The sequence below is a fragment of the Ctenocephalides felis genome, unplaced genomic scaffold (assembly GCF_003426905.1).
Source record: "Ctenocephalides felis isolate EL2017-DRISC unplaced genomic scaffold, ASM342690v1 CF-g0.4_SCAFFOLD_03571, whole genome shotgun sequence".
In the NCBI taxonomy this organism is placed as follows: Eukaryota; Metazoa; Arthropoda; class Insecta; order Siphonaptera; family Pulicidae; genus Ctenocephalides; species Ctenocephalides felis.
Genome location: NW_020539725.1, coordinates 67,621,242 through 67,647,989, shown reverse-complemented (window position 1 = coordinate 67,647,989; position 26,748 = coordinate 67,621,242). Strand labels below are relative to the sequence as shown.

At 29.4% G+C, this 26,748-nt stretch overlaps 2 protein-coding genes across 2 annotated transcripts in view; both read right to left on the bottom strand.

Moving 5' to 3' along the window:
- Positions 1 to 661: 661 nt before the first annotated feature.
- On the bottom strand, positions 662 to 3,607 carry LOC113386595. The gene is made up of 5 exons (XM_026624366.1): positions 3,590 to 3,607; positions 3,020 to 3,150; positions 2,798 to 2,928; positions 2,211 to 2,392; positions 662 to 787 (listed from the first exon to the last, which is right to left on the bottom strand). Exons 1-5 carry the CDS (start codon positions 3,605 to 3,607, stop codon positions 662 to 664), a joined length of 588 nt encoding a protein of 195 aa, XP_026480151.1.
- Positions 3,608 to 10,730: 7,123 nt separating this feature from the next.
- The window catches only part of LOC113386909 (calcium-binding mitochondrial carrier protein Aralar1-like), a gene marked incomplete at its 5' end in the record, with an annotated part of 29,720 nt that continues 13,702 nt past the window's right edge, over positions 10,731 to 26,748 (bottom strand). The window contains 14 exon segments of the mRNA XM_026624665.1: positions 10,731 to 11,172; positions 12,989 to 13,166; positions 13,717 to 13,832; positions 14,636 to 14,814; positions 16,313 to 16,372; positions 16,444 to 16,614; positions 16,915 to 17,033; positions 18,857 to 19,029; positions 19,274 to 19,556; positions 19,602 to 19,665; positions 19,724 to 19,855; positions 19,920 to 20,011; positions 21,300 to 21,479; positions 21,856 to 22,018. Of these exon segments, the coding sequence (XP_026480450.1) occupies positions 10,989 to 11,172; positions 12,989 to 13,166; positions 13,717 to 13,832; positions 14,636 to 14,814; positions 16,313 to 16,372; positions 16,444 to 16,614; positions 16,915 to 17,033; positions 18,857 to 19,029; positions 19,274 to 19,556; positions 19,602 to 19,665; positions 19,724 to 19,855; positions 19,920 to 20,011; positions 21,300 to 21,479; positions 21,856 to 22,018 (2,094 nt within the window).

The following is a 26,748-nucleotide window of genomic DNA, read 5'->3' as shown; positions in this document are numbered from 1 at the left end:
TGGATTTTGTTTAAAAAATCAGGTAAAAAATACACTTGATATCGTACTATACCCCTCCCTCTCTCAGGTGATATTTTGTCATTTTTGTCAACACCATAATATAACATAATTATATATTATTTTATTTATTTATATACCTGTCAACGAAGTTACCAATAATTCTATTTGTTTTCCCTCAAGAAATTTCACAAAATAAATAAATAAACAAAATATTAGTGACAAACTGGAACAAACTATGTAAAATTTTAATATAAAATCAGTTCTTACAATCTACTATAAGATTTAACAACTAGCTTATCTAATAAATAAATAAATAAACGAATAAATAATACAACTAAGGAAATGATATTCTGACTTTCTTACAATTAAAAAAAAACAACGAACTGCAGATTATTATTTGAAATGCTCCAAATATTTAAAAAAATCCTAAAAAGAAAAATTTTCATATAGGTTGCAATCCATTTATAAAAATATTGCATATGAGTTTATATTCTAATTAAGACTTGCTTTAAAAAAATTAGACTTGCTCCAAATATTAAAAAAAAATCCAAAAAAATCTCATATGTGTTACAGTCCTTTCATAAAAATTAATAGTTAGGAGGCGTTAGGAGTTTATTTTCTAATTAAAAAATTCTAAATTAAAATATTTAACATTATTACTCTAATATCGTTTTTGGGCATCGTGAATTGCCTGATGGTAGTAGTCTGAGGTCCTTTCGTAGGGTCCCCAATCGTAATATGGCGGTGAACTACCATAAAGGCCATGGGCGTAGCTCGTCGATGCTACCTGAAAATTTAAAAAAAAATATTAGTGAACCCCAAAACAATAAAATTTAAATGAACTAGAAAATATGGAAGTTTATTCTCGGATAAGATTTTTAATTAATCTTACTTCCTACTTGCTTGTCGTCTAATGGAACAGTTGGCTACAAAAATCTGCCAAGATAAAGGATAGAATCTAAATAAATCAGATGTTATGTGATATTAAATTTACAACTAGTGGTGTATGGCATCGTGCCTTAAGACAAATTGCTGAAACTTCCCGTACCGTTATGAAATATTCGAGTAATTGTAAACGTTTTCAAATATATTATTACAAATACTGTAACTTTCATTATTTTTGCTATCTTGTTTGTTATATCTTAGCAAATCAAATGTAAATCTTTATTCAATTTATCTCCAGAACATTAACAATCGTCATTTCATTTCGAAGTCAAATAAAAAAAAAATAGTTGCCTAATTTACACAAAATTGAAAAAGTGCTCCCGTATAGTCACAGTGCATTTGCAAATAATTCTGTGCGACATTTTCACTTATACTGTGCTTAGCTTGGCGGCTTTTTCACATTTTTCAATAGTTTTCACAAAATTTGAAATGTGCTCCAATACATAAACAGTCTAAACGCACTTGGATAAACATTTGTACCAGAGTGGCGCTTAGACTGTGCTTAGCCTGGGTAATTTTTTGAATTTTTAATCCAAAATTACAAAACATTTTATGAAAAATAGAAAAAGATGTAATAATTTTTTATCCTCAAAAGCAATTGTTTTTGTCAATACAAGCAGAAAGTTTTTTAGGTCATGCAAATCGGACGCTTAGTTCATTCGAAAACTGCCATTTTTTGAACATTTAGCTCAGTATCTTCGAAATGGAGGGACCTGTCTTTGCCAAAAACTAATCACCTCTTTTTCCAATCGTTACAAATTGAATGTTTTTTAGATCATTCAAATCCGATACTTCATACTCTCAAAAACTTGATTTGTATTTTCTGCACTCTTTGCTCCGTATCTCCGTAACGGCTGGACCTGCCTTTGCCAAAAACTAATCAGCACATTTTCCTATCAATAGGGATCGAATGCTTTTTAAACCATTCAAATCGGTTGATCCTTGCGCCCGAAAACGTGGACGAAAAAATGCGAACATACAAAACACATACACACACATACATCATTATTTTCTGAGGTATGCCAAAATGTTCAGAAACCTTCAAAAGTCAAAAAATTTCATTTTCGATTTTCGGCCTATTACTTTAACTACCCTACGGGAAGTTAATAAATGTAACTCCTATTCATATTTTTGCGGATGTATTCACAATTCTTTACTTTTAACTTTTTTCTAATATATATTTCTTCCTATCGTTTCGATAAATCTATTTCATTTTTTGAGATCTGGCTGTGTACCAGTTAACCGTGTAGTAGATAATGAGGAACCTTCTTCAATCCCTGCAAAGACGACAGCAACAGTGCCATCTTCGACAGGAGCAACGCCTTTCCTCCTAGAACTGCCAGGAATTGGAAACCCATGGGCACCAGGACCATCCCCATCAGGGTTATGCCGAACATCATTATTGGCATCATCTTGTTGGCCTTGGTATGACTATGACGACCTCTGGCTAAGAAAAAGATACATGGTAGGTTATTGGTTGACCTAAAATACAATTTGATAAGAATTTGTTTGAAAATGATTTTTATACCCGGAGATCCAATGACTGAAGTGGCATTGGGTTTAGACAATCTAAGTTACTACCAAAAATTTTCTGATGTGGATTAGTGCAAAAATTAAAAAAAAATATAAAAACACTTGGAGTTTGATGGTCATTTAATAGATATTTAATATCAACCAAAGTTGATATCTCTAACTTAGCTCTAACTAACCAAAGTTAATTTAATTAACTTAAATCTCTAACTAACCAAAAGTTAATTTAATATGGAAATTTTAAAGAAGATGTAACTTTTATCAGTTTCCACTGATTTTTTAGTGCCAAATAAGGTCAATATCTGATCTAGTTAATGTTTACCTGTTTCAACTAAGTTCTTAAGATCAACTTGCAATACATGATCTTCCAAGGAATCAGAAACATCATCCAAAACTCTAGCAATCCAACCTTTGTTCCTGGATTTTCGTTCTTCATAGACATCAGATGAATTTCTGCAAAAAGTTGACCAAAAATATATAGATAGAATAGATTCGACAAATTTCTGCAGCTCATTTTGTATGTTTTTTTTATTATTATTATTACCTAGAATTGTTGCTATTCTTGACCAGTTTCACACCATCATACAAAGTAAGGGTATCGAAATTAAGAGCCCTCTTAATTCGAAAGAGACTTTCTTCTTTCATACACTCCATCATTGGTTGCAGTCCTTTTTTCTGAAAAAATATGAAATGAATAAATAATAAAAAATGATTTAATAGAATTGAAAGTTTTTGGTGAAACAGAGGTATAGGGGCCAATTTTTGATAAAATAAAAATCAGATAAAATAGAAAATTTAGATGTAAAATTTTGCAAAACTCCTTGGTCAATTTTTATTCTTCATTGTCAATTTTCAGATAAAATAAAAATATTATGTTAGGGGTCTATCTTCGTATTAGTTGGAGATAAAAACTGTCAAAAAGCTGTGTATTTGCAGTATGATCAAGCGTTTTATATATAAAACCTAACTTGACGTATGTGTTAACAATGAGACATCAAAAAGTTGCACTTATTATAAAATTGTTATCTGACGTTAATGCGGTTTGGAGGTTAAATTTTATGTGTAAAACGCCTGATCATACTTAAATCATAGATTTTTGACAATTTATCACTACCAACTCGTACAAAGACATTTTTATTTTATCTGAAAATTGACGATGACCAATAAAAATTGACCAAGGGGTTCTGCAAAATTTTACATCTAAATTTTTGTTGAATCGAAATTTTAAATCGCTATCAATTCTTGCTTATATATTCTTTATTTGAATATATTGAAAATTTTTAAAACCGTATTTTAATTTTTTTTTTGTGTTCAGAAATTTTAACATTTTTGTCTCCAATAACATATCTACTTATTAAAAACAGTCTTGATGATATCGAAGTCTGTTTATTAAATGATTTTATAACCGCACATAATTTGTTGTTATGTACATATTGTGTATATTCCTTATTACTTATTATTCATGATTATAAATTAAAAATGATCTAACATTTATTTACAGAACAGAAAAGTCTTAAAATTCAATATCCCATCATACACCATGAATCGTCTGTCTAATTCCTGGCATATTGATGGTATCAATTTCCTATTTTTTCAACACCAAAAATCCCTGTTTTTAAAATAAATTACTTCCATAATTCATAAAATAAAAATTCTTATTCAATTCCTATAAATCTTATTTATGACTTATTTTGTTTCCACCAGGAAACCGTTAACAAGACGACGTTGAAAATAAATGACTGGTAATAATTTAGTAAGATTAGAAGCCTCTGGTAATTAATATAAATGATTTTAATCAATTATTATATAATTCACCTGGTGTAGGTGTGTATCATCATTTAATTATGAAGCCACTAATTATAGACACAACTCATGGAATACTACAAGAATGGATCAGAGATGTGGACTATAAGTAACATTGACAAAAACTAACTCTGAAGACGAAAAGGAGAATTCAAGTTAATAAATGAAATTCGGTCAAAAATTCAGTCAAAATATATAATTTGGACCTCGATTTCTCTCTCCATTAATTAATTAATTAATTTATTTATTAACTACCCCAAGAAGTTCATATATTAATATTTATATATTTGTATTTATTACATGGTACATATTAAAAGTTTCAAAAGCAAACTTGATGAATAATGTTTTTTTTTAACTTATTTGCTAATTATTTCATATATATATTAGGGTGGTCCTTAACATGGATATTTTCGAGTCTTTGATCCCAGGATCTCAAATGCTTCCAAATTGGTAAAAAAAACATTCTCTGAATATTTTATCTTTTAATAGTAACTTTATGATAGTCCGCACCCCAAACAAACTTTCTTATGGAAATAACATGGGTAAAATTTTATTTGTTTTTTTGAGCGTCAAATGAATCAAAATTTTGAGAATAACACTGTATTTGCTTATTTTGATCATGAATACAAAATTTACAACAAAAATTTAATCTATTTTATAAAATAAATATCTGCTTATGAGGAAAAACCAAGAAACTTTGGTTAAAGTGCGGACTGAGTTAATATTAAGAGCTATTCAGAGAATGTTTTTTTTATCATTTTGGAAGCATTTGAGCCCCTGGGAGCGAGAAAATTCGAAAATATCCATATTAGGGACCACCCTAATAAGTATAATTTTTCATTACCTCATTGAAGCAATTCCTAAAAAGTCCAAAAGCTTTGCTGGAACTCCTGTTCGTAACCGGAACACTATGACAAATTCTAAATTGGAAAAGTACTAAAATTAAAAAAATTGTTTCTAGGCACAAAAACTTTCTTAGCACTGTCGACATCCTTGCACCATTCCTAAAACAACTAATAAATTGTAAAAATAAAAATGATACAAAATTTTAAAGCAACTATTCTATTGTAAAAATTAAAAATTTATCTATTATTCGGCAGAATTATTAAAAACAAATAATAGAATCGATCGTGATACATTGTTTTATATATGCATAGTAAAATTTTCACGGTTGATGAAATGGTAATTGGAGACGCGATATGGTTGATGAATTTTTGGTGGCAGCGGTTGAAAGCAATTTAATAAAAATAATTTAAATTAAATTAAATTAAATTTTTGTTACTGTCATTGGCAAAAAGCAATCCATTCTTCTATCCTCTTACCTCTTCATTACAAAAGTCATCTCGAGAATCATCCAAATTCACTTGCAAGTTATCTACGCAACAAATGTGTAAGAGCAAAATTGAAAAAAAATGTTCATGTTATATTAACACAACAAATGTGAATTTTCAAAATCTCCAGCAAAAGTCAGATTTTTTTTTTGAATAAGGAAAAAGCACATTATTCACATAAAATTGATCCAGAAACCTTCCGGCAGTAGAGTTTTTTTTTGTTTCCAAAGATTTGTAGTACATTTTTTATGTCACGTCGGTTAATTTTATCTTTTTCCTTTGTCTTCAGCTTTATATCTTCATTAGAGTCCATGTCTCTGATCCATAAGGAGCCATAATTGTAGACTATATAAATTTTTAATTACTAGAAACTATTACAATCAATCTAGTAGAGTAAAAAAAAGCTGCCTATGAGTTAGAAACTAAATGTAAGTAGTATTTTAAAAAAATGTTGTCCTCCGCTGCCTTCAAATTGATCGTCCACAATCACTATAATCAATGGTCAATTTATTTATCGACAGTTCATCTTCAACATACAATTACTACTTATTGACCGTCCATTTAGTTAGTTTAGTTTTGGTGACATTGTCGTTTTTAGTCGAAAATTATTAGACCGTGCGACATGGTTTAATTTAATTATTAAAACTATGTTATAAACAAAAACTAATAATTATTAGTGAGGAAGGAAAATTTCAAAAAATGGAATCTCAAAATTTCAAAATTTGGAAAAAATGAATCAGGTATGAATAAAAATAAGTAGTAAGACAATTTATGTGCTTGTGATAAGAGAGCGAATATTTAAGATTAAATTTATTTTTTAAATACCCATTCTATGAAGATTAAAATAAATTTGACCCAAAAAAATTAAACCCATAACAATATATTAGTTTAGCTATATGGAAATAGAAATCTGCAACATCTTGTATTTTTTTACAAGAAAGTCTTCTTAGAAAAATCTCTTTATTATGATAATCTTGCACTTTGTGCAATGATATCATTTTTTATAAAAAAATTATGCATGTACAGTCCAATTTATTTGACAAAGTGCAACTTTTTCTGCAAAGTTGATACTTGTTATAGTGATATATTGATTTCAGCTAGAAAGTCCGTAAAAAAAATAAGAAATCCCTGGTATTTTTATGGCAAAATTCTCTTATCAAGTCTCTTAATTATTTGTGTCTAGTGCAGCACCTTTTTATATTAAAATTAAAAACAACTACCTATATTAATATTCTTTGTACATCGTTTTCAAACATTTCCAAAAAGTAATTAATAAGCAAATTGTCCCCTGATTCGATTTTCGCCAAAAATAACGACGCCTCTAAATTATTTGTTTGATCCTCGAGGACGAGACTTTTAATCCAAAGAAAACTTTGGCAAAGAAAATTTCTGAATGAATTTATAATGGAGCGATATGTAAATTTTTTGTGGATGCCTTTTGAAAAGTTTAAAGTGTTTTTTGGTATATTTTTAGTCAAGTCAAAACGCAACATGGTCAAGAGAAAAGCAGAAAAGTTAAAAGCACGTAGGAAGAAAAACTTTTAATAATTTTTTTGCTCTTGCCTTGATACAATTGTTTAATCTAAGGTAACTTGCCTTAAGGCAAAACTTCTTAGAAAAAAATTAAATAGATAAAATATCTTCTTCGTATTAATTAAGCCTTTATAAGTTTCTAAATAAAATACATGACATTTATTTAGAAAATAATCTGTATTAAAGAAATATATATTTATATAATTATCATTCTATAATTATAAATATCAATAACAGCTTTTTCATAGGTTTGTATAAGTTTTGTTTTTTATAGAAACTTTAATTAGTTTTCTTTCTAAAGACACAAGCTCTGTCACAAACTTTTAGACATTCATTCATAATAGTTGCACTAACTTCATATAAACTTTGAAAGTTTGTGCAATATATCACTAGGATAAAAAATTATTAATATATATATATATATATATATATATATATTAGGGTGGTCCTTAATATGGACATTCTCAAATTTCCTTGCTCTCAAGGGCTCAAATGGTTCCAAGTTGATAAAAAACAATTCTCTGAAAGTTTTAGCTCTTAATATTAACTTTTAGATAGTGCGCAATTCAATCAAAGTTTTGTATGGTAATAGCATTGAAAATTTTTTGAAAATTATATGTTTTTCTTAGGTATAGCTCGAATTTTGAATAAAACTCATTTATTTGTTCGCTAAATTATATCTAAAAAACATTTTTTAAATTTTTGAAAATGTTTTCATGCTATTACCATACAAAACTTTGATAGAAATGCGCTCTATCTAAATGTTGATATTAAGAGCTAAAACTTTTAGAGAATTATTTTCTATTAATTTGGAAGCATTTGAGCCCTTAGGAGCAAAGAAATTCGAAAATGTCCATATTAAGGACTACCCTAATATATATATAAGAAGAATTAAATGATGTGCATAGAGAAAATAGTGTGATGAAACTTACCAAGGTATCATCAAGTCCAAAAACATTTTCATCGTTCTTGTTAACCAGTATTAAATAGTTTTTCTTATGTGTGTATTAAGGTAAATCTTATCGTAGGTCTTCAATAAAGTACCTCTAATTAAGATACCCCTAATTAAAGTACCTCTGGTTAAAGTAAGAGTACTTTGATCTACCCCTAGTGCTTCCTCTAATTAAAGTATTAAAATAAAGTACATAATTAAGGTACTCCTAATTTAGATACCCCTATTTAAGAGACCTCTAATTAAAGCACCCTTATAATTAAAGTGCTTCTTATTAAAATAACCCTAATTAGGGTATCTAAGGTACACATTTTTATACAGATTAATACATGTAAAAAAAATGATAGTGTTAAAAATATTCGATACTGATTTTTAAAAAATGAATTTAGACTTGAAATTTTTGTTGATTTTGAGAAGTATGTGTTAAGTGAATTATTTAGGACCTATTTAGCCAAATTAAAAAATCAGAGCAATATATATACATTTTAATCTAAACGTTTCGACGATCGATATGAGACATCATTCAGTAATCATTCCAGAAGGAACAAAACATTAAATTAGAACTTTGAAAAATAAAAATATTTATAGAAAACTGAAAACCAAAAAAAAATAAACACCGCAATATACTCGTAACTAGAATTATAAAAAATTTAAAAAATGTTTTACATTTTTTTTGTAATGTAATCGAATTATACTATTATTACACAAATCTAACCTAAGCGAAATCAGGTTTAGGCTGGACTATTAATATGTCCTAGAAATATTTATATGTGGTATGCGTTGCAGTGAGTAAACCACACACTTAATTCGTGCTCCTTTAGCTTATACAAAAATATACTAAAAAAATCTAAAAAAAAATGTTATGACTAAACCAATTAGTTAACAAATATCATTTTTTAACTTTTTTATCTTCACATATTTCTCACAACCAACCTCAGAAATTACAGTATAGGTACGACAATAACATTTTGTATTCAACATGCATTTATTAATTTATTTATAAAGATATATTTTTTGTCTACTTAGTATCCTAGTAAATTTGAAAAAGTCCTAAAATTCACATTTTAATTCAATTTAATTTATTCTCATCAACGTCAGGTACTTGGTTCATAATTTCATAAAGCCGTTTCGAATTTTAAATTCACCTAGATGTCATACATCTAACTATAGAATATAATTAATAACTAGTTTATTATATATAATATATTACATATATATATATATATATATATATATATATATATAGAATTTATTTATAAGTTAATCTCATCAAAATGTAAGAATTATAATTGGAAATATCTAATAGATAAATTACTTGTCCAAAATAAAATATGTGTTGAAATATATACAATATATAAGTAATATGTACAAGTACTAAAAAGAATTTTATATTTCGTTGTTTTTGATTTGTTTTATTATGTTTGTAAATTTATTATGTTAATAAATATATATCACTTAAGCATGAGAAAATTTTTCGCTGCTAAAATGATTTATTTTTTGTATATTAAATGTGATTTTTATGGAATTGACGTTTCGCATTTAATTTTTGAAAAAATAAAATGAAAAGTGCATAATTTTTTTATTCGTTATCAATAGTTTCTGAAGAAGGGAAAACAATTTTTTTGAAAAAAAATGGTACGATGAAAATGTATAAATAAAATTTAGATTTTTTGTTCGTTTATTTGCAGCCAAATAGTCAAAATTAAAAAAAAAACAAGTTATCAACTAATTATTATGTACGTTTCGACACTGAATGTATGTCACCATTCAGCACATAATTGAAAGAAATTTTGAAATAATTGATAAAATTATGGTAACAATCATGTACTAAAAGATCATAATTACGTTGTAATAATTTTCTTATTTATGCAGAATAATAAAAATCTTAGTAATAAAAGTATGGTTTAAATTAATAACATGTTTCGAAAACATAGTCTTTCATTGATTCGGATTTTTTGTATTACAGATATGTTAATTATTTATTGTTAATCATTATTGTAAACTTACCCTACAACATTTAATAATGATTTACAATACAAAACATTTTGTAGAACACTTTTTTAAAATTTGTTAAACATGCTGAATGATGAGACACATACAGCACCAAAACGTATAAAATAAATAGTCAATTATTCATTGATTTTTATTTCGACTATTTGGCTGCAAATAAATATTTTTGGAATATATACGAGGAATAAGCACTGGGTGGTCCTTAGTATGGATATTTTTAAATTTCTTTGCTTACAGGAGCTTAAATGCTTCCAAATTTAAAAAAACATTCGCCTGAAAGTTTCAGCTCTTAATATTAACTTTAAGATAGTCCACACTTCAACCAAAATTTCTTATAAAAATAACATGGGTAAAATTTTATTTGTTTTTCAGAATTTTATAGCGACTAGTAAATCAAAATATTGAGAGTAACATTGTATTTGCTTATATTGATCATAAATAAATAGTTTACAACAAAAATTTTATATATTTTATAAAATATAGCTATAACTTTCCGAGAAATGTTTTTTATGAATTTAGAAGCTTTTAAGCCCTTGGTAGTAAAAAAAATCAAAAATATTCAAATTAAGGACTACCCTATATATATATATATATATATATATATATATGTGTGTGTGTGTGTGTGATTGTGTGTGGGTGTTTTCATCATTGCAAAGTATCTGTAAAACCATTGAAACAATGTAAGCTTAATATCAAAAAATATATTGGAACCAAAATTAGCACCAAGCACATTCCAAAATATCACATAATACCTCACTTATCTTCTCACTTGATCCATTTATAATTTTCTTATTTTCCAAAAATATACAAGTTCTTCTTTTTCTTCTTCGAGTCCATAAATTTCTATTAAATATAAAATTGATTTATTCTACTCTAGTCTATTTCTAACTGGCCTCCTTCTGCCCTCGTTGCGTTATCGTCGACGCGAACCTGGGTAGCAGCAGGCCGAATTTAGTCTCGATTCCGTCCAGGACGGGCAGGGCGGCCTGGTAGCCGCCGACGTGATCGGGCGCGGGCGCCGGCTCGTCGGGTTTGCCCGAGGCGAAGGCTTCGGAACCGGCAGGACGACTGCCGGAAGAGGAAAATGTAATAAACTAGTTGAGAGTGGCATTATGCCTTGAGGCAAGTTGCATGAACTTTCTGACACGTGTAATGACTAGTGACTTAAAAAATCAAAATTAAGATTTAGATATTTAAATAAAATTATTTCAACTGCACGATTACGTTTATCATGTACGTAATCCTTGATATTATTGAATGATTTAAATTAATTGTAACATTTTTTACACAACTAGAGAAATTATGTAGACTTATTTTTCCGCTGATTCCCAAAAAATGGTTTTTAAATTTGTGGTATTCAAATTCTGACTCATCGCATCGCACAAGAGCGATTTTTTTCAAACTTCAATGAATTTTTAAAATTATCCTACTTACCGTAGAGCCGTGAAGTTCAAAATGTTCTTTAGGACTAGGATGCATATGAATATAAAAAATATCGAAAAAAAAATTTAACGGTTTTAATTAAAACTAATCAGCGCAATTCTCAAATTATATATTCTGTATAGTTTTGCAATTTTTAAAATTGAGTCAGAATTTTTGGCTAAAACGTGGACAAACAAATTTCACTTTTCGTTTAATTACTAAGAAACGGCTCGGGCGATCATCGCACAAATCTGATAAACGATAGTCTTTATCGAGATACATCGAATGGCTTCTAAATTATTGAAATCGGTTCAGACGTTTTTGAGAAAACTTCGATGCAAGGTCTAATTTTCACAAACGCCAAAAAATTGTCACTAATTTTTACAAACTTTGACGAATTTCCCAAATTAAACCACTTGTCGTTGGGCCTATAATTTAAGCCTATATTTTAGTATGACCTAAAAGACCATGAAATCTATTGTCAAATAAAAAATCGTAAAAATCGTCGATTCTCAACTAATTTCTTTATATCGATTTTTGAATTTTTAAAACCGAATCAATTTTTTGGCTAAAATATGGATGAATATTTGTCACTTTTTTCCTAATTACTAAGAAATGGCTTGCCGATAGTCCTTATCGAGATACATCGAATGACATTCAAATTTTTTGAACCTATCGAGCCGTTTTTTAGTAAATGTCGATGAATTGTCAAAAATAGGCTCACACACACACACGAACACATCTAATCCCAAATTCAGTCTCATGCGATTCAGAATGATTTAAAACGTCGAGGAAATATAAAATTAGCAAATTCTTTGAGTAATTTAAAAATTTTGCACTTTCTTCTAATTTTATAGAAACTGCTGAGCTTCTTCCATGAATTTTATTGAAAGAAAAATATTTATGTCACTGTTACAAAGCTAATTTTATTAACAAGCATCATTTTATTAAAAATTTTGTGTTTTCTAGACATTTAAAATCATTCTAAATCGTTTGGTATCAAAATAGGGGTTCGTACCAAAATTTGACCTTGACATTTTCATGCTCAACGAATGCAAAAGTTTAAAGCAATTTATACGACTCTTATATCTAACTCATGTTAATGCCTAAGTATAAAATTTTTCAACAAAGTTTTTGCAAAAAATCCTGAAACAATTTTCAAAATTCTAAAATTGTTCGAAAGATATCATTTGGAAATCATGCTGATTACATTTGGAAAAAATCAACCGATGCACTTCTTCGCAATTAATTTTTGAAAATATTTACTTCCACAATTTCGATGAAATTGTTCAAGATGATAGGTATCATGGTCCTAAAGAACATACTAAATTATTCCGGCCCTACGACAAGTCGTTTAATTTCATCAAAAAATTCATCTAATTTTCAAAAAATTAGTTGTGCTTTTCTGGCGTGAATTTAAATTAACCCTTTCAAAAACTAACTCGATTATTCTATCAATTACCTTCCACCAAAGTCAATATAAAACATCCTCTGCAAAAGTTCATAAGTGACCAACGTGACACCGAATTGGGGCGAACTCCTGCAAACCCTTGCTAAGGAACCTTTCCAAAACGCCCTTGCACCTTCTTCCCTGTGAATTTTTCTGGCTGCATCAATCACACCAGTGTAGGAAGTTTGACCTAAAACCAGATAAAAGATATCGATGAAAGTTAAATTCAAATTGAATTATAAATTAGTAACTGAAAATTCGTATCACAAAATGGTGATATATTGATTAAATTAATATTACTTTGGACGCCTATTTAAAAATTTATACAGAGTTTGAGCAAATATGTTGCTTGTCGTTAGTCAAATAAATAATACTTTATAGAGTATTTTTTAAAAAAGACGTTTATCCAAACTCCTGGTATTTGTCGACATTTTTAGTCTCTCTAAATATAACTTAGCACCAAATTGGAAAAAGTAGGCGTATTAGTAATTCAAAATTTGATTTAGTCTCTTTGAAAATAACTAACATATTTGGCAATTTTGTACAAAATTAATAATCCCGTAACTGTTTCTCTAATTATGATACCCTACATCAAGCTGGTACACTTCATATATTGATTTCTTATTAATTTTAAAATTAATAATAAATTTTACTCGTATCGCAAAGTTTGTGCAACTTGTAATAAGGCAAAATGCCACTAACACCTAGTTACTATTATTTTTATTATTATAATAATTTACCTTGTCTTGCAACAACCTGCAACCTGGTTTTGATGACATCAGCAGGAGTCACCAGAGCTGCTGCAGGCACTCCAGAAATCACACCAGCCATAAGCAGAGATAAGGGATGATTATATCTAAATTTATACCGATTATAAGATTTGTATAATAAAAAATATACTTTGATAAAATCGATAAGGTGATGTATTTGTTTTTATTATATAGTAATTTGTACACCTGTCCTGAAATGGCCAACAAGGATTAAAAAAAACTTTAAAAATAGAGATTCTTCTGAGATTGATAAATATTAATGTAACATAATGTTCTGTTTCAATCTTGCCCTGGTAATGTTGTGGTTTTCTTCTCTGGCAAGTGAGTTGGGTATATTTTTATTTTTATATTTATTGGGTATAATTATCATATTTTTATTTTGGCCTCTTTGAATTTTTATGCATTTTATATTTCACCATGATAATTAAATAAAACGATACAAATAAATTTAAGTTCGATGTAAATGGAAAAAATGGTCTACTAACTCCAACTAAACAAAGATGGTGCTGACCCTGAATTTTCAAACACATTTATAATTTAACATAATATAACATAATAGCTATCAAAAATATTTAATCAATTTAATTAATATATTTATAAAAATCAGGGTGCTCTGAGATTCTCTTCCATCCTTCAAATTCAAAACAAAATTTCCAGTCGGAATAATCAGCTTTCATTTAGACAGATATGATTATTCAATAAGCTCAATAAAAATAGCTAAATGAATAAAATACAAAAACATACATAATGTGATATTATAAACTGTAATATTAATTAAAATATAACTTAAACAACTTTTGGGATGATATCGGATAATTGTAAGTCTTCTTATTATATTTTTATCCAATTTGATTCAATAATAAATTACTATAATGTATTATTTTTTTACCCTTGTTCGTCCGCCAGGGCCGCTTTAGTGTGGGCGTATGTGGGAAAGTAGATCGCGCTGAAAGGCATGTCTCGCAAAAGACAGGCCCGGAATCCCTTGTAGAGCCCGAAGAAGCCCAAATCGCGCACCACCGAAAGGGCACTGATCTTGCGGCCGCCGTCTGCTAATTCACCAGCAACCTGGTAAGTGGTAAAATATAAATTAGTAAGAGTTAATAAGGTATCCAGGAATTAAAGATCATGAACTCATAGCTGAATTCTATATATTTTATTCAAGTAAATAAAATTAAAATTTCAATATAAAATTTAAATCTAAATAAAAAAAAATTTTTTTTGGCTATAATTATGAAGATGATTTTATTTTATATAGTTTATTATATAAATTGATGTCTGAACTCCTCCTATTTTATTCGATATTGATAAAAAAGCATACTAAATCAAATTGTTTAATTTATATGGTTTGCTTAATATATACTCGTATATATATGCGTTAATTAATTTTTTAATATACTGAATGTTGTTATTATGAGTGAAAATGCTATTTATTATTTAAGGTTTGGAGAAAAAAATCAATTATTTTTATATGAACTTTTACATGAAAAAATAGTGGTTTTCTTTTTCCCCAAACTAATAGATAGATACTGATATAATATAAAACGTCTATCGCAACTCAGTTTATTCAAAAATTCGATTAGTAAATTTTATCTAGTTTTTAGTAATGTCAACAAAATATAATACCCAAAATGAAAATTGAAAGTTTTTTAGAAAAAAGTGAGAATTGTACTAAATCCATAAAATACTGAAGACCGCATTTCAACTATGAATTATTGAAAATTCTAATATCAAAGAGTATACAAAGTTTCCTACTAGATTTTAGTAAATTTTGTCTAGTTTTTAGTAATATCAACAAAATATAATTCCCAGAATAAAAATTAAAAGTTATTTGAAGAAACGTAAAAAAATGTTCTATAATTATATAATGCACATTATGGAAATACTAAAGTCCGCATTTCAACTGCGATTTATTCAAAATTTCAATATGCATGTGTATATAACAGTTTTTACTAAATTTTAGTCAATTTTATCTACTAAAGTAAAAAAAAGCTAAATTTATATATTGCATTTGCAAATTATATAAATACTAAAGTCTGCATTTTTACTATGAATTGTTCAAAATTTCACTATCCCAGTTTATACAACAATTTTCACTAGATTTTAGTAAATTTTATCTACTTTTGAGTAACGCAAACAAATTATAATGTCCGAGATGAAAATTAAAAGTTATTTGAACAAAAGTAAAAACATGTCCTAGATCCATATATTGCAATTGCAAGTTATATAAATACTAAAGTCTGCATTTCAACTACGAATTATTCAAAATTTCAATATCCAAGTGAATTTATTAACTTTTACGAGATGTTAGTAAATTTTGTCTAGTTTTGTGTGATGTATATAAAACAAATACATAGTCCGGAACAAAATTTCCAACGTATTCCAAAAAAATATAAAAAAATGTCCAAAATTATCACACTTTTTTAAATATATTACAAGAAAAATGTTCCAAACGAAGTTTTATTTAAAATTTCATTATGCTTTTCCTAAATTTTACTAAATTTTATTGAATGTCTATTTTTACTAATATAATATTAAAATGTCATACAAATATTCTTCAACTTACTTGTAACCGAATTTTGACAATCTCTAAAGGATTCGTAAATATAACTTGTGATGCACCAGCCTGCAAAAACAAAATTCAATTTACAATCAAAATTATAAACAAACTATTTTTTTTTTTCATTTTTAACTTACAGAAGCTCCTGATAAAATTTCAGCATAGACACTAAGATTTCCATGCTTATCCACCAATTTATCGCGAACAAAATCATTCACCGTCAATTTTATGGCCTTTTCGGGGGCTACTCCTATAAGTTGGGGCACTAGGCCTCTGTAAAGGCCTGTGAAACCTTCGTGCCTTAAAACCTTAAAAAATAAATGACTCAGTTAAAATTATCAGCTTTAGTTAATATAATTTTTTTTTTAATTATTCATTTACTGATTAAAATAAAAAATGGCAAAATTACCTTGATGGCATTTGCTTGCTACGGAAAAGAAACACGATTTCAAAATTCGTGAAACATATTCAAAATATTTAAATGACACAACCAAAATGTAAGTGATTGTAAAGTAGCATTTGCTGTGCATTAAAAATTTTGCAAAATTAACACAAGCCAAAAAGCAAAAAAATAAATTTATCCAATTATTCTTGTGGCATATTTTTACCTTTTTGCAACAGTCCCAGGAGTTCCTATAAGCTAATTCGCCAACGAATGATCCAGATCTTTGATTTTGCATCCGAGTTTTTACCAAATCTATGGGATAGACGGCTGTTGCTCCAACAGCTAAAATATAAAAGACACAGGAATGTTTTAGGTCACGTGACTGAAGTAAAACATCTTTAGCCCTATCAAAATTAAATTTTTAGTGTTATAGTATTACTTTCGCTTCAAAAAGATATTTACTAAGTTTGGCTTCGGTCTCATCCCTACTACGATTGTGTAATAACATTATTGAAGTAAAACTTGTTTAGCTTTGATTATATTTATTAACTTTCCGTAGCGTAAGTTATAGTATCTACAAAAATTACAAAATGAAAATTTTTGCATATCCTTCACGTTTCAAAGGTTTCTGAACATTTTGGCATACTCTACAAAAATTACACGATATGTGTGTGTAATATTACGTCAACAATTTCATGAGCACCGCTGAACCGATTTGAATGATTCAAAAAATATTCGATTCCTATTGTCAGTGAGGCGTTTTTATTAGTTTTTAGCCAAGGCAGATCCCACAACTGCGGAGATACGTAAAACATGCAAAAATTGGCAATTCAGTTTCTGAGACAACGAATCATTGGATTAGAATGATCCAAAAATATTTCATTTAGATTGACGGAGTAAAAAATTGTTTAATTTTTACGAAAAGCAGGTCCAGCGGTTTCGGAGAATCAAGCAAAAACGTTAGAAATAGATCTTTTATGATAAAAAATGATTTAAGACGTAAGTACTACCTAAAAAAGTGGTAGATCTAAAAAGTGGTACGACCCAAAAAGTGGTACCACTTAGGAAATAGTATGACCTAAAAAAGTGGTTTGACCTAAAAAAGTGGTACAAACCCAAAAAAATGGTACAATTCAAAAAGTGGTACGACCCAAATAGTGGTACGACCCAAATAGTGGTACGACTTAGAAAGTAGTACGACCTAAAAAAGTGGTACGATCTAAAAAAAATGGTAAGGCCTAAAAAAGTGGTACGATCCAAAAAAGTGGTACAACCCATAACAAGTGGTATCACCCAAAAAAGTGGTGAAAACCCAAAAAAGTGGTACAACCCCAGCAAAGTGGTACAACACCAACAAAGTGGTACAGCCCCAACAAAGTGATACGATCTAAAAAGTGGTACGATCTAAAAAGTGGTACGACCTAAAAAAGTGGTACAACCCCCAAAAAGTAGTACGACCTCAACAAAGTGGTACAACCTAAAAAAGTGGTACGATCCAAAAAAGTGGTTTGGCCTAAACAAGTGGTACGGCCTAAAAAAGTGGTATGACCTAAAAAAAGTGGTACGGCCTAAAAAAGTGGTATGACCTAAAAACAGTGGTACGACCCCAAAAAAGTATGGTACGACTTAGGAAATAGTACGACCTAGAAAAAGTGTTAGGACTAAGACAGTGGTATGACTTAGAAAGTTGTAAGACCTAAGAAAGTAGTACAAACTCAAAAAAGTGGTACGACCCTAAGAACATGTGGTACGACTTAGGAAATAGTACGACCTAACAAGTGATATGACCCAATAAAGTGGTACGACCCAAAAAGTGGTACGACTTAGGATGTAGTACGACCTAAAAAAATGGTACAACCCAAAAAAAAGTGGTGCGAACCCAAAAAAGTGTGGTACGACTTAAGAAGTAGCACGACCCAAGAAGTCGTACGATCCAAAAAAAAGTAGTACGGCTCAAAAAAATGGTAGGAACTAAAAAGTGGTCACACCCTAAAAGTGGTACGACCTACAAAAGTGGTACGACTTAGGCAGTAGGTAAAACTCAGGCAGTGGTGCGACCTAGAAAGGTCGTACAGGTTAATTGGAAATATATATATAGAAAGTGGTACGACTTAGGCCGTAGTACGACTTAAGCAACCTCCTACTTTTCCAAAAATTAAACTTACCTCCAGCTATCGATCCCAGTATAAATCGATATCCACTTTCCAAAATCTGCATAAAAACTCCTCGATCTTCAGGTTTCGAGACAGCTCTGATCTCTGCCAGCCTTTTGGTTATATGCCTTATGTACTGTTCAGGTGCTATCACATTCAGATCATTGTATACAATTCGACTGAAAGATAAATGAAAAAAATATAGATATTATTTAATAAATAAAAATAATTTTTGTGTGCTTTGTGCAATAAGGTGCAAACAACCTGACTTTCACTGGAGTCTTTTTCCCTGCTATCCATTTCCACTTTCTGCAGCAAAGAAATTGTGCAAAAAGCGGTAAGAAATAAAAATAAATTGTTATATTCAAGGTGGCATTAATACATTAAAGTGCAGCAAAATAATCAAGTTAAAAATTGTTACAACTAAAGTTGTTTGTACTAAAGTTTTCCTCCGTCCCTTACCCAGTTTGATGAAGTAGACCGGTAAGTTGATATAAAATATCAACTTCCAAAGGTGTAATTTGGCTCATACATTGTGCAGAATGCAGAAGTTCCTCTTTGCTGACTGCAGTCGTCCTAGATCCACCACTTGCATGAAGATAAACCCTTTTCAACAATTCCATATTGTTTAGAAGACTATTGAAGGCCATGAAGTAGGGGAATGATACTCTTGTTCCATTTGTTATCTGGGATATAAAATATAAATATAAAGCTGGTCAACTACTAAAATCCTTGTAAAATCAATATAGATACTAACCGCAAACAAAATTGTCCTTAACCTGCGTCGTCAGCAAATGGCTTTTTATATTGATCATAATATCCTGTAACAAACCTAAATTACTAAACCACATCCTTACACAAAAACAGTAATTTTTTTACCTGAAAATCTACAGCCGATATGAACCCTGTCCCGTGTTTGTCTCGACTCCTAAATGCTTCCATGGCGTATTCTTCGTGAAAATCGTGCAGGAATTGACTGAATTCAGCGTAATTGATTTGTCTTGTTTTGTTCTAAAAAAATAAAAAATGAGTAAGGATCTAGGCACTCAAAAATAGTTTTTTTTATGATACGTACTTTGCCGAAATATAGTTGTACAAATCCTCCGTCCATGTTGAATGGAATCCTTGAATGTAGTTCAGTCTTTCTCATTATGGAAGCAAACTCGTCTGAAAAATGTAATTGATTAGTTTTTGAAAAAGGCAGGTCCCGCCTTGAAGAGCAAAAAGTGTAAAAAAAATCAGAGAGCGGAGCATCCGATTTGAATGATTTAAGCAACAATTTACTTGTAATGACGAAATGAAGAATTCATTTATTTTTGTAGAACTGGTAGACAGGTAAACAGGTAGATAAATAAAAAATATGAAAAGTAGGCAAATAGAAAAATACATAGGTAAGACAGTAGAAATGTAGATAGACAAGTTACCAGGTAGACAGGCTGAAAGGTAGATTGGTAGAAAATAGAAAGATAGTTAAGCAAGTAGATAGATAGATATGTAGACAGGTAAACAGGTAGACAGGTGAATTGATACACAGGTAAATTGGTCGACAGATGAATTGGTCGACAGGTGAATTGGTCGACAGGTGAATTGGTCGAGAGATAAATTGGTTGACAGATGAATGGGTAGATAGGTGAATGGGTGGACAGGTAAATAGCTAGATAGGTGAATTGATAGACAGGTAAATTAGTAAATATTTGAATTGGTAGACAGGTGAATTGATCGAAAGGTGAATTGGTCCACAGGTAAATTAGTCGATAGATAAATTGATGGACAGGTGAATTGATAGACAGGTGAATTGGTAGACATATAAATTGGTAGACATATAAATTGGTAGACAAGTGAATTGGCAGGTGAATTGGTAGACAGGCGAATTGGCATACAGGTAAATTGGCACACAGGTAAATTGGCAGACAGGTAAATTGGCAGACTGATAAATTGGCATACAGATAAATTGGCATACAGGTAAAGTAGACAGATAAATTGGTAGATAGGTAAATTGGTAGATAAGTTAATTCTCAAAATACACGAATTTACCTGTCTATCAATTTACCTGTTTACCAATCTACCTGTCAACCAATTTATTTGTCTACCTGTATAACTATGTTTCTATTTTCTGCCAGTGGATACTTGTCTATCTGTCTATCTTTCTATTTTCTTACCTAGGTATTGTTTGGACACAGGTAGGCAGATAAACTGATGAAGTGATCAGTGATCAGGTAAAAAAGTGGACAGGTAAACAGGTACAGGGGTAAACTGATGTATAAGTAAACTGATAGGTAGATATATGGGCAGATAAATAGGTAAACAGTTGGATATGATGACAGATAATCATATGAATAGGTAGACAGGTACGTATAGCAAATAAATTTTTTAACTATTCATACAATTTTTATCAATACCCGATCTTCAAACTAGATTTTACGTCACTTTTTTGTTTTTTAATTATTTTCCTTACCAAAGCTTATCGCCCCGCTACTGTTGGTGTCGAATAATTGGAAGGCGGTTTTGTAAAGGGCGTCGGGGGCGCAGAGGGTCCCTTCGAAGGCCTGGAATTCCGGGAATGATATCAGGCCGTCTTTGCTGGTGTCTGCTATTCCGGCAATCAGGCGAACGGATTCTGCGTTGTACGTCAAATCTGAAATAAAGGAAAAAATTATAATAGAATTATTATAACATAACTGTAAACAAGATCATGTTGGAGATTCGGTATTCTTGCTGAACCTATTTTAATTTGATAAATAATATATTCTTGATGTTGGCTCTCAATATGTTGGTAGTCAAAAAATCTACGCATATGGATATAATACGTTTTTTTTAACTATTGATTCTTTTGTCACCGGTTTAAAACGAATCTACAAATAGCACAAATTTCAAAATTTGTTTGTTATTAGTTTGAACTACCTAACTTTATTTCCTTTACTTTTGCCATATAACGTAAAACCTGTGACCGAAAATAGCCATTACAAGTAAGATGTGTATCCCTATAAATCTGGTCGTGGTTCCTTTATTACCTTTGGCGTCGGATTCCTTGGGGTCCGGAAAGAGTCCCAAATATTTTCTGACATAGTCTTCCGGGGTCATGTACAGTTCTCCATCTGGAGCCCTGTACGAGGCGTATTTCAGGAAGATTTCACGCAGGCGCTCCGTGTGCGCCCTACGCAGGTGCGCTGGTCCCTGGAAAAAAAACTAGCTGTAAGTGGAATTCTGTCTTAAGGCTATTAAGGCATCGTGCCTTAAGGCAAATTGCTGGAACTTCCCGTGCCAAAAATTATTATTTTTTTAAAAACGATTAACATTTTTGAAAAAATTATACTTCGAAAAAATAAGATTTTTAGAAATTTTAAATTGGACGAAAAATTACTTTTTTTTGAAAAAAAAATTTTTTTTTAAAAAAAATTTTAAACAATTTTTTTTTATAAAAATTTTTTTTTGGAAAAAATGTTATCTTCATTTTGACATATTTTGGAAGATCTGAACTTTATTTCAAAGCAATCGTACTGCTTTAACTGCATAAAGACAAAATATAAAGCGCGTAAGCGCCGCGTCGCTGTCTAACGGAAAAAACATTGGTACGGAACCCATAGGAATGTAAACAAAACTTATACTTATTGTTAAAATCTCAATAAAATATCTGATAATTTGATATGCATATGTCTAATGTCTAATGATTATTGTTGACCGCCAAATGTTATTTTTTTTTAGTTTTTTATACTAGATCTCCGAAACCGCTAGACCTATCTTCATGAAAATTTGATCAAATCTTCATCTTGTTAATACAAGTAAAATGTTTTTTGAACTATACAAATCGGACGCTCCGTTCTCTTAAAAACTGAGTTACCGTTTTTGGCCCTTTTTGCCCCATATCTTCGGAACGGCTAGACCTGCCTTTGACAAAACTAATCAGCACGTCTCCTTATCAATACGAATCGAATGTTTTTTTAATTATTCAAATTGCTTCATCCGTGTTCCCAAAATCGTCGACGAAAATTTGTATCCGAACACACACACATGCACGCACACACACACACACACACACACACACATACATCAATTTTCTCCAAGGTATGCCAACATATTCAGAAACCTCTGAAACGTGAAGATATATAAAAAATTTCATTTTCGATTTTTTTGCGATTACTTACCCTATGGAAAGTTAATTATAAATAAATCAATTTAATATCTCCAGAACATTAACAATCGTCATTTCATTTCGAATCAAATTCCAAAAAAAAAATAGTTGCCAAATTTACACAAAATTGAAAAAGTGCTCCCGCATAGTCACAGTCTAAACGCATTTGCAAATAATTCTGTGCGACATTTTCACTTATACTGTGCTCAGCTTGGCGGCATTTTCACATTTTTCAATAATTTTCACAAAATTGGAAAAGTGCTCCAGTACACAAACAGTCTAAACGCAATTGGGTAAACATTTGTACGAGAGTGGCAGTTAGACTGTGCTTAGCTTGGGTGATTTTTTGAATTTTTAATCCAAAATTACAAAAAAATTTTTTTGAAAAAAAAATTAGAAACAAAATTTTTTTTTTTTTCCAAAATCAATTATTTTGTTGAAAAAAGCAGAAAGTTCTTTCAATCATCTAAATCGGACGCTTAGTTCTCTCAAAAACAGCCATTTTTTTTAAATTTAGCTCTGTATCTCCGAAACCTCTGGGCCTACCTTTGCCAAAAACTAATCAGCACATCTCCCTATCAATAGGAATCGAATGTTTTTTAAACCATTCAAATCGGTTGATCCGTTCTCTCAAAAACTCGCTTTCTATTTTTTGCACTCTTTGCTCCATATCTCCATAACGGCTGGACCTGCCTTTGCCAAAAACTAATCAGCACATCTCCCTATCAATAGGAATCGAATGTTTTTTAAACCATTCAAATCGGTTGATCCGTGCGCCCGAAAACGTGGACGAAAAAACGCGGACATACAAAACACACACACACACACACACACACACACACACATCCATTTTTTCTGAGGTATGCCAAAATGTTCAGAAACCTTCAAAACGTCGAGAAATGTAAAAATTTTTGATTTCGATTTTTGGACGATTACTATAACTTACCCTACGGGAAGTTAATAAATAAATAAATAAAATATTCAAAAAATAAATCGAATAAAAATCAAAGACTTAATGGAAATCATTACTCTAAAATTTTAGAGTCTAAATGTTTCGACATAATTTGACTTCATCTTCAGAAATAAGAAGATATAGAAATAGCATAACGTAATGCCAATAATTTTGTGGTACTAATTAAATAAATAAATATTATTATAATTATACATATTTTAAAAAAAAAAGATAACACGAGAGGATAAACTTGTTATTTTTGTTGTGGTTTGTTATAAAAATACAGTACAGACGACAACGTTAGTTGTTTTCCTATATATTTTATTGTCACTGCCACTTTGCCGTTACTTCAATTGTAATTGCTTTTGCATTCCATAGAGGCACCACCAACTACAGCTCGTAAATTTACCCCTAGGTTCAATTCCAGGAAAAGATTTTTATAAATATATAATAAAGAAAGGATAAAACTGTTTAATTTAAATAACAAATATTTAAAGAACAAAAAATAGACGTAAAAAATAAAATACAAATATGTTTTGACAAAAATATAAAATATAAAAAATATCAAATGTTTGAAGTACTAGTATAATAATAATAAGATAATAAGTTTTTTAAAAATTTTAGGCTTGAAGGAATTTAGGCACTGTACTCGTAGACCCTCTGGTGAGTGCAAAAAACACTAAAATTGAGTAATTTTATTAAAAAAATTATGAAAAAATGTCAATGTGCGTAAGTTGCAGCAATGCCCCCAAAAGACTATTTTTATATGAAATGTATGATCTCAAGTAAAAATTTAGAATCGTACTGCTCGATATCGAGATGGGCGATCAAATAAAAAGGGGATAACTATCACTAATAAGAACAGGTTCTTTCCTAATAAAAATATACATCAGAATCTAAAAGAGTACTAGTATTAACACGTTAAACGCCACGGTAATATCGGAAAAAATCCTATGCTTCATTGTAACTTTGTTAGATATTTTAGTTAAAAATGTATCAACGAAACTTAATGTATCACAGAACAAAATTGTTTTCTTAGCGTCAGACACATATGGACATGGTTAAATTGCCTTTCAGCAACTCGACATGAAAATTCACAAAATATCACAATTATTATTTCTAAATATAAAAAACCAAACGTTTTCTTAAGAACTATTTTGCCCATTAGAAACTTCATTCACACTTTGTACACACTCACAAAACTGCTCTACACCAACATGAAATTTTTCTATATTACAATTATATTTACTTTCTCATTTTCCTTAATTTTCAAATTAATCATCATCAAAAATATCCTCTTTTTAATAAACTGACTTAAATAATGATTTCATGCACTACAAAATCATGTCGATGACTGATGACGAAAAAAAAACTCGTACTATATTTGTTTTTTTCGAGTCTTATCAGAAAGTATACTTATTATCTTATCAGTATTGTATTTCCAGTATTAATTATGTGTTTATTTATTATCAATGAATTTACTCATTTATAAAATAAAACGAGGATAAAAATATTCAGTATATATTAAATTAATATGAAAATTGGTTTGACAAAAATTTCCATTTTTTAACCACCTGATTCTTAGTTTGAAAACAAACACTTCTAAATTCTATTACTAATATATAATTAGCGTTCGTTTCAAATTATATTAAGACTAATTAAGACTCTGAAAAAAATATTCAAAATAAATTTATCAGACTTTAGGTGTTTTTTCGCAAAAAAAACTGCTCAAATGTTGTTCTTGAAATATAAATCTTGTTTGTAAAATTAAAAACTTTAGTAGGCCAAGTTCATTTCCTAAATACTTCGCACGCGCAACTACAAGATATTTTTAGAAAATTGACGAAAATATTAGATTTCTATAATGTCGTGTTATATTTTTGGTAGAAGATTAATTTAATTAATTAATTATAGAATTTGAGAAGTATCCGATGTCATTTTGCATATTATAGTTAATTTTTTCAACAATGTTTTCTACACTGAAGTTTCTTTACAATTAGCTGATTAAATCCAAATTTTTCTCAATAATTTTGGTAAAAAATCTAAACATATATTTCTACTAATAAGCTACTAATGAGCTAACGATTTTGTACTAATGAGCCTTTCACCTAAATTAAGGTTTCATCCTAGGACAAAAAATATTCTAAAAAAATGTTTTAAAAATAAATAAATTATAATAATTTGTTAAAAGTATTAATGAACAAATACAAAAAAATGTATTGATTTTTTTTTTAAATATTTAAAATTTATTTATTATTTCAACTTAAATATTTATATTTATATAATTATATAATATTAACATACTTATTGAGAAATAGTTAAGCCACATATAACTAATTAAATTTTAATACATTTTTAGTATAAAATAATGTCACCCCGGAACGAAAAAATTTGATGCACATCCAGTTTTTTTTATAGTAATGTAAAAAACTAAATAAATAAGTATATAAATAATAAATTAAAGAATGTAACCATTAAATCAGCGTCAGTTCAAAGGGCTCATTTTATGTTTTTATTTTTCCTTAGAGCAAAAATGTTTTCGTATATTTTAATTGAGAACAAGTAATAAATGTTGGCCTCCCTAAATATTTGTTTATTTTTTATTAAACACATATTATCCAGAAAATTCACCCTCTTACCACAAACCCCTATTTTATAAGAATTATTATAGTAATTTCATCAGCTTTCATCTCGATTTCTATCTGTGACTGAAATTCGATTGAAATTATGAAAAAGCTCAATTTTAAATGAAAAAAAAATAATAATTTCATCAAGGGTTGTCAAACTCTAATACTTATTTTTTTCAATGTATTTGATCACTTT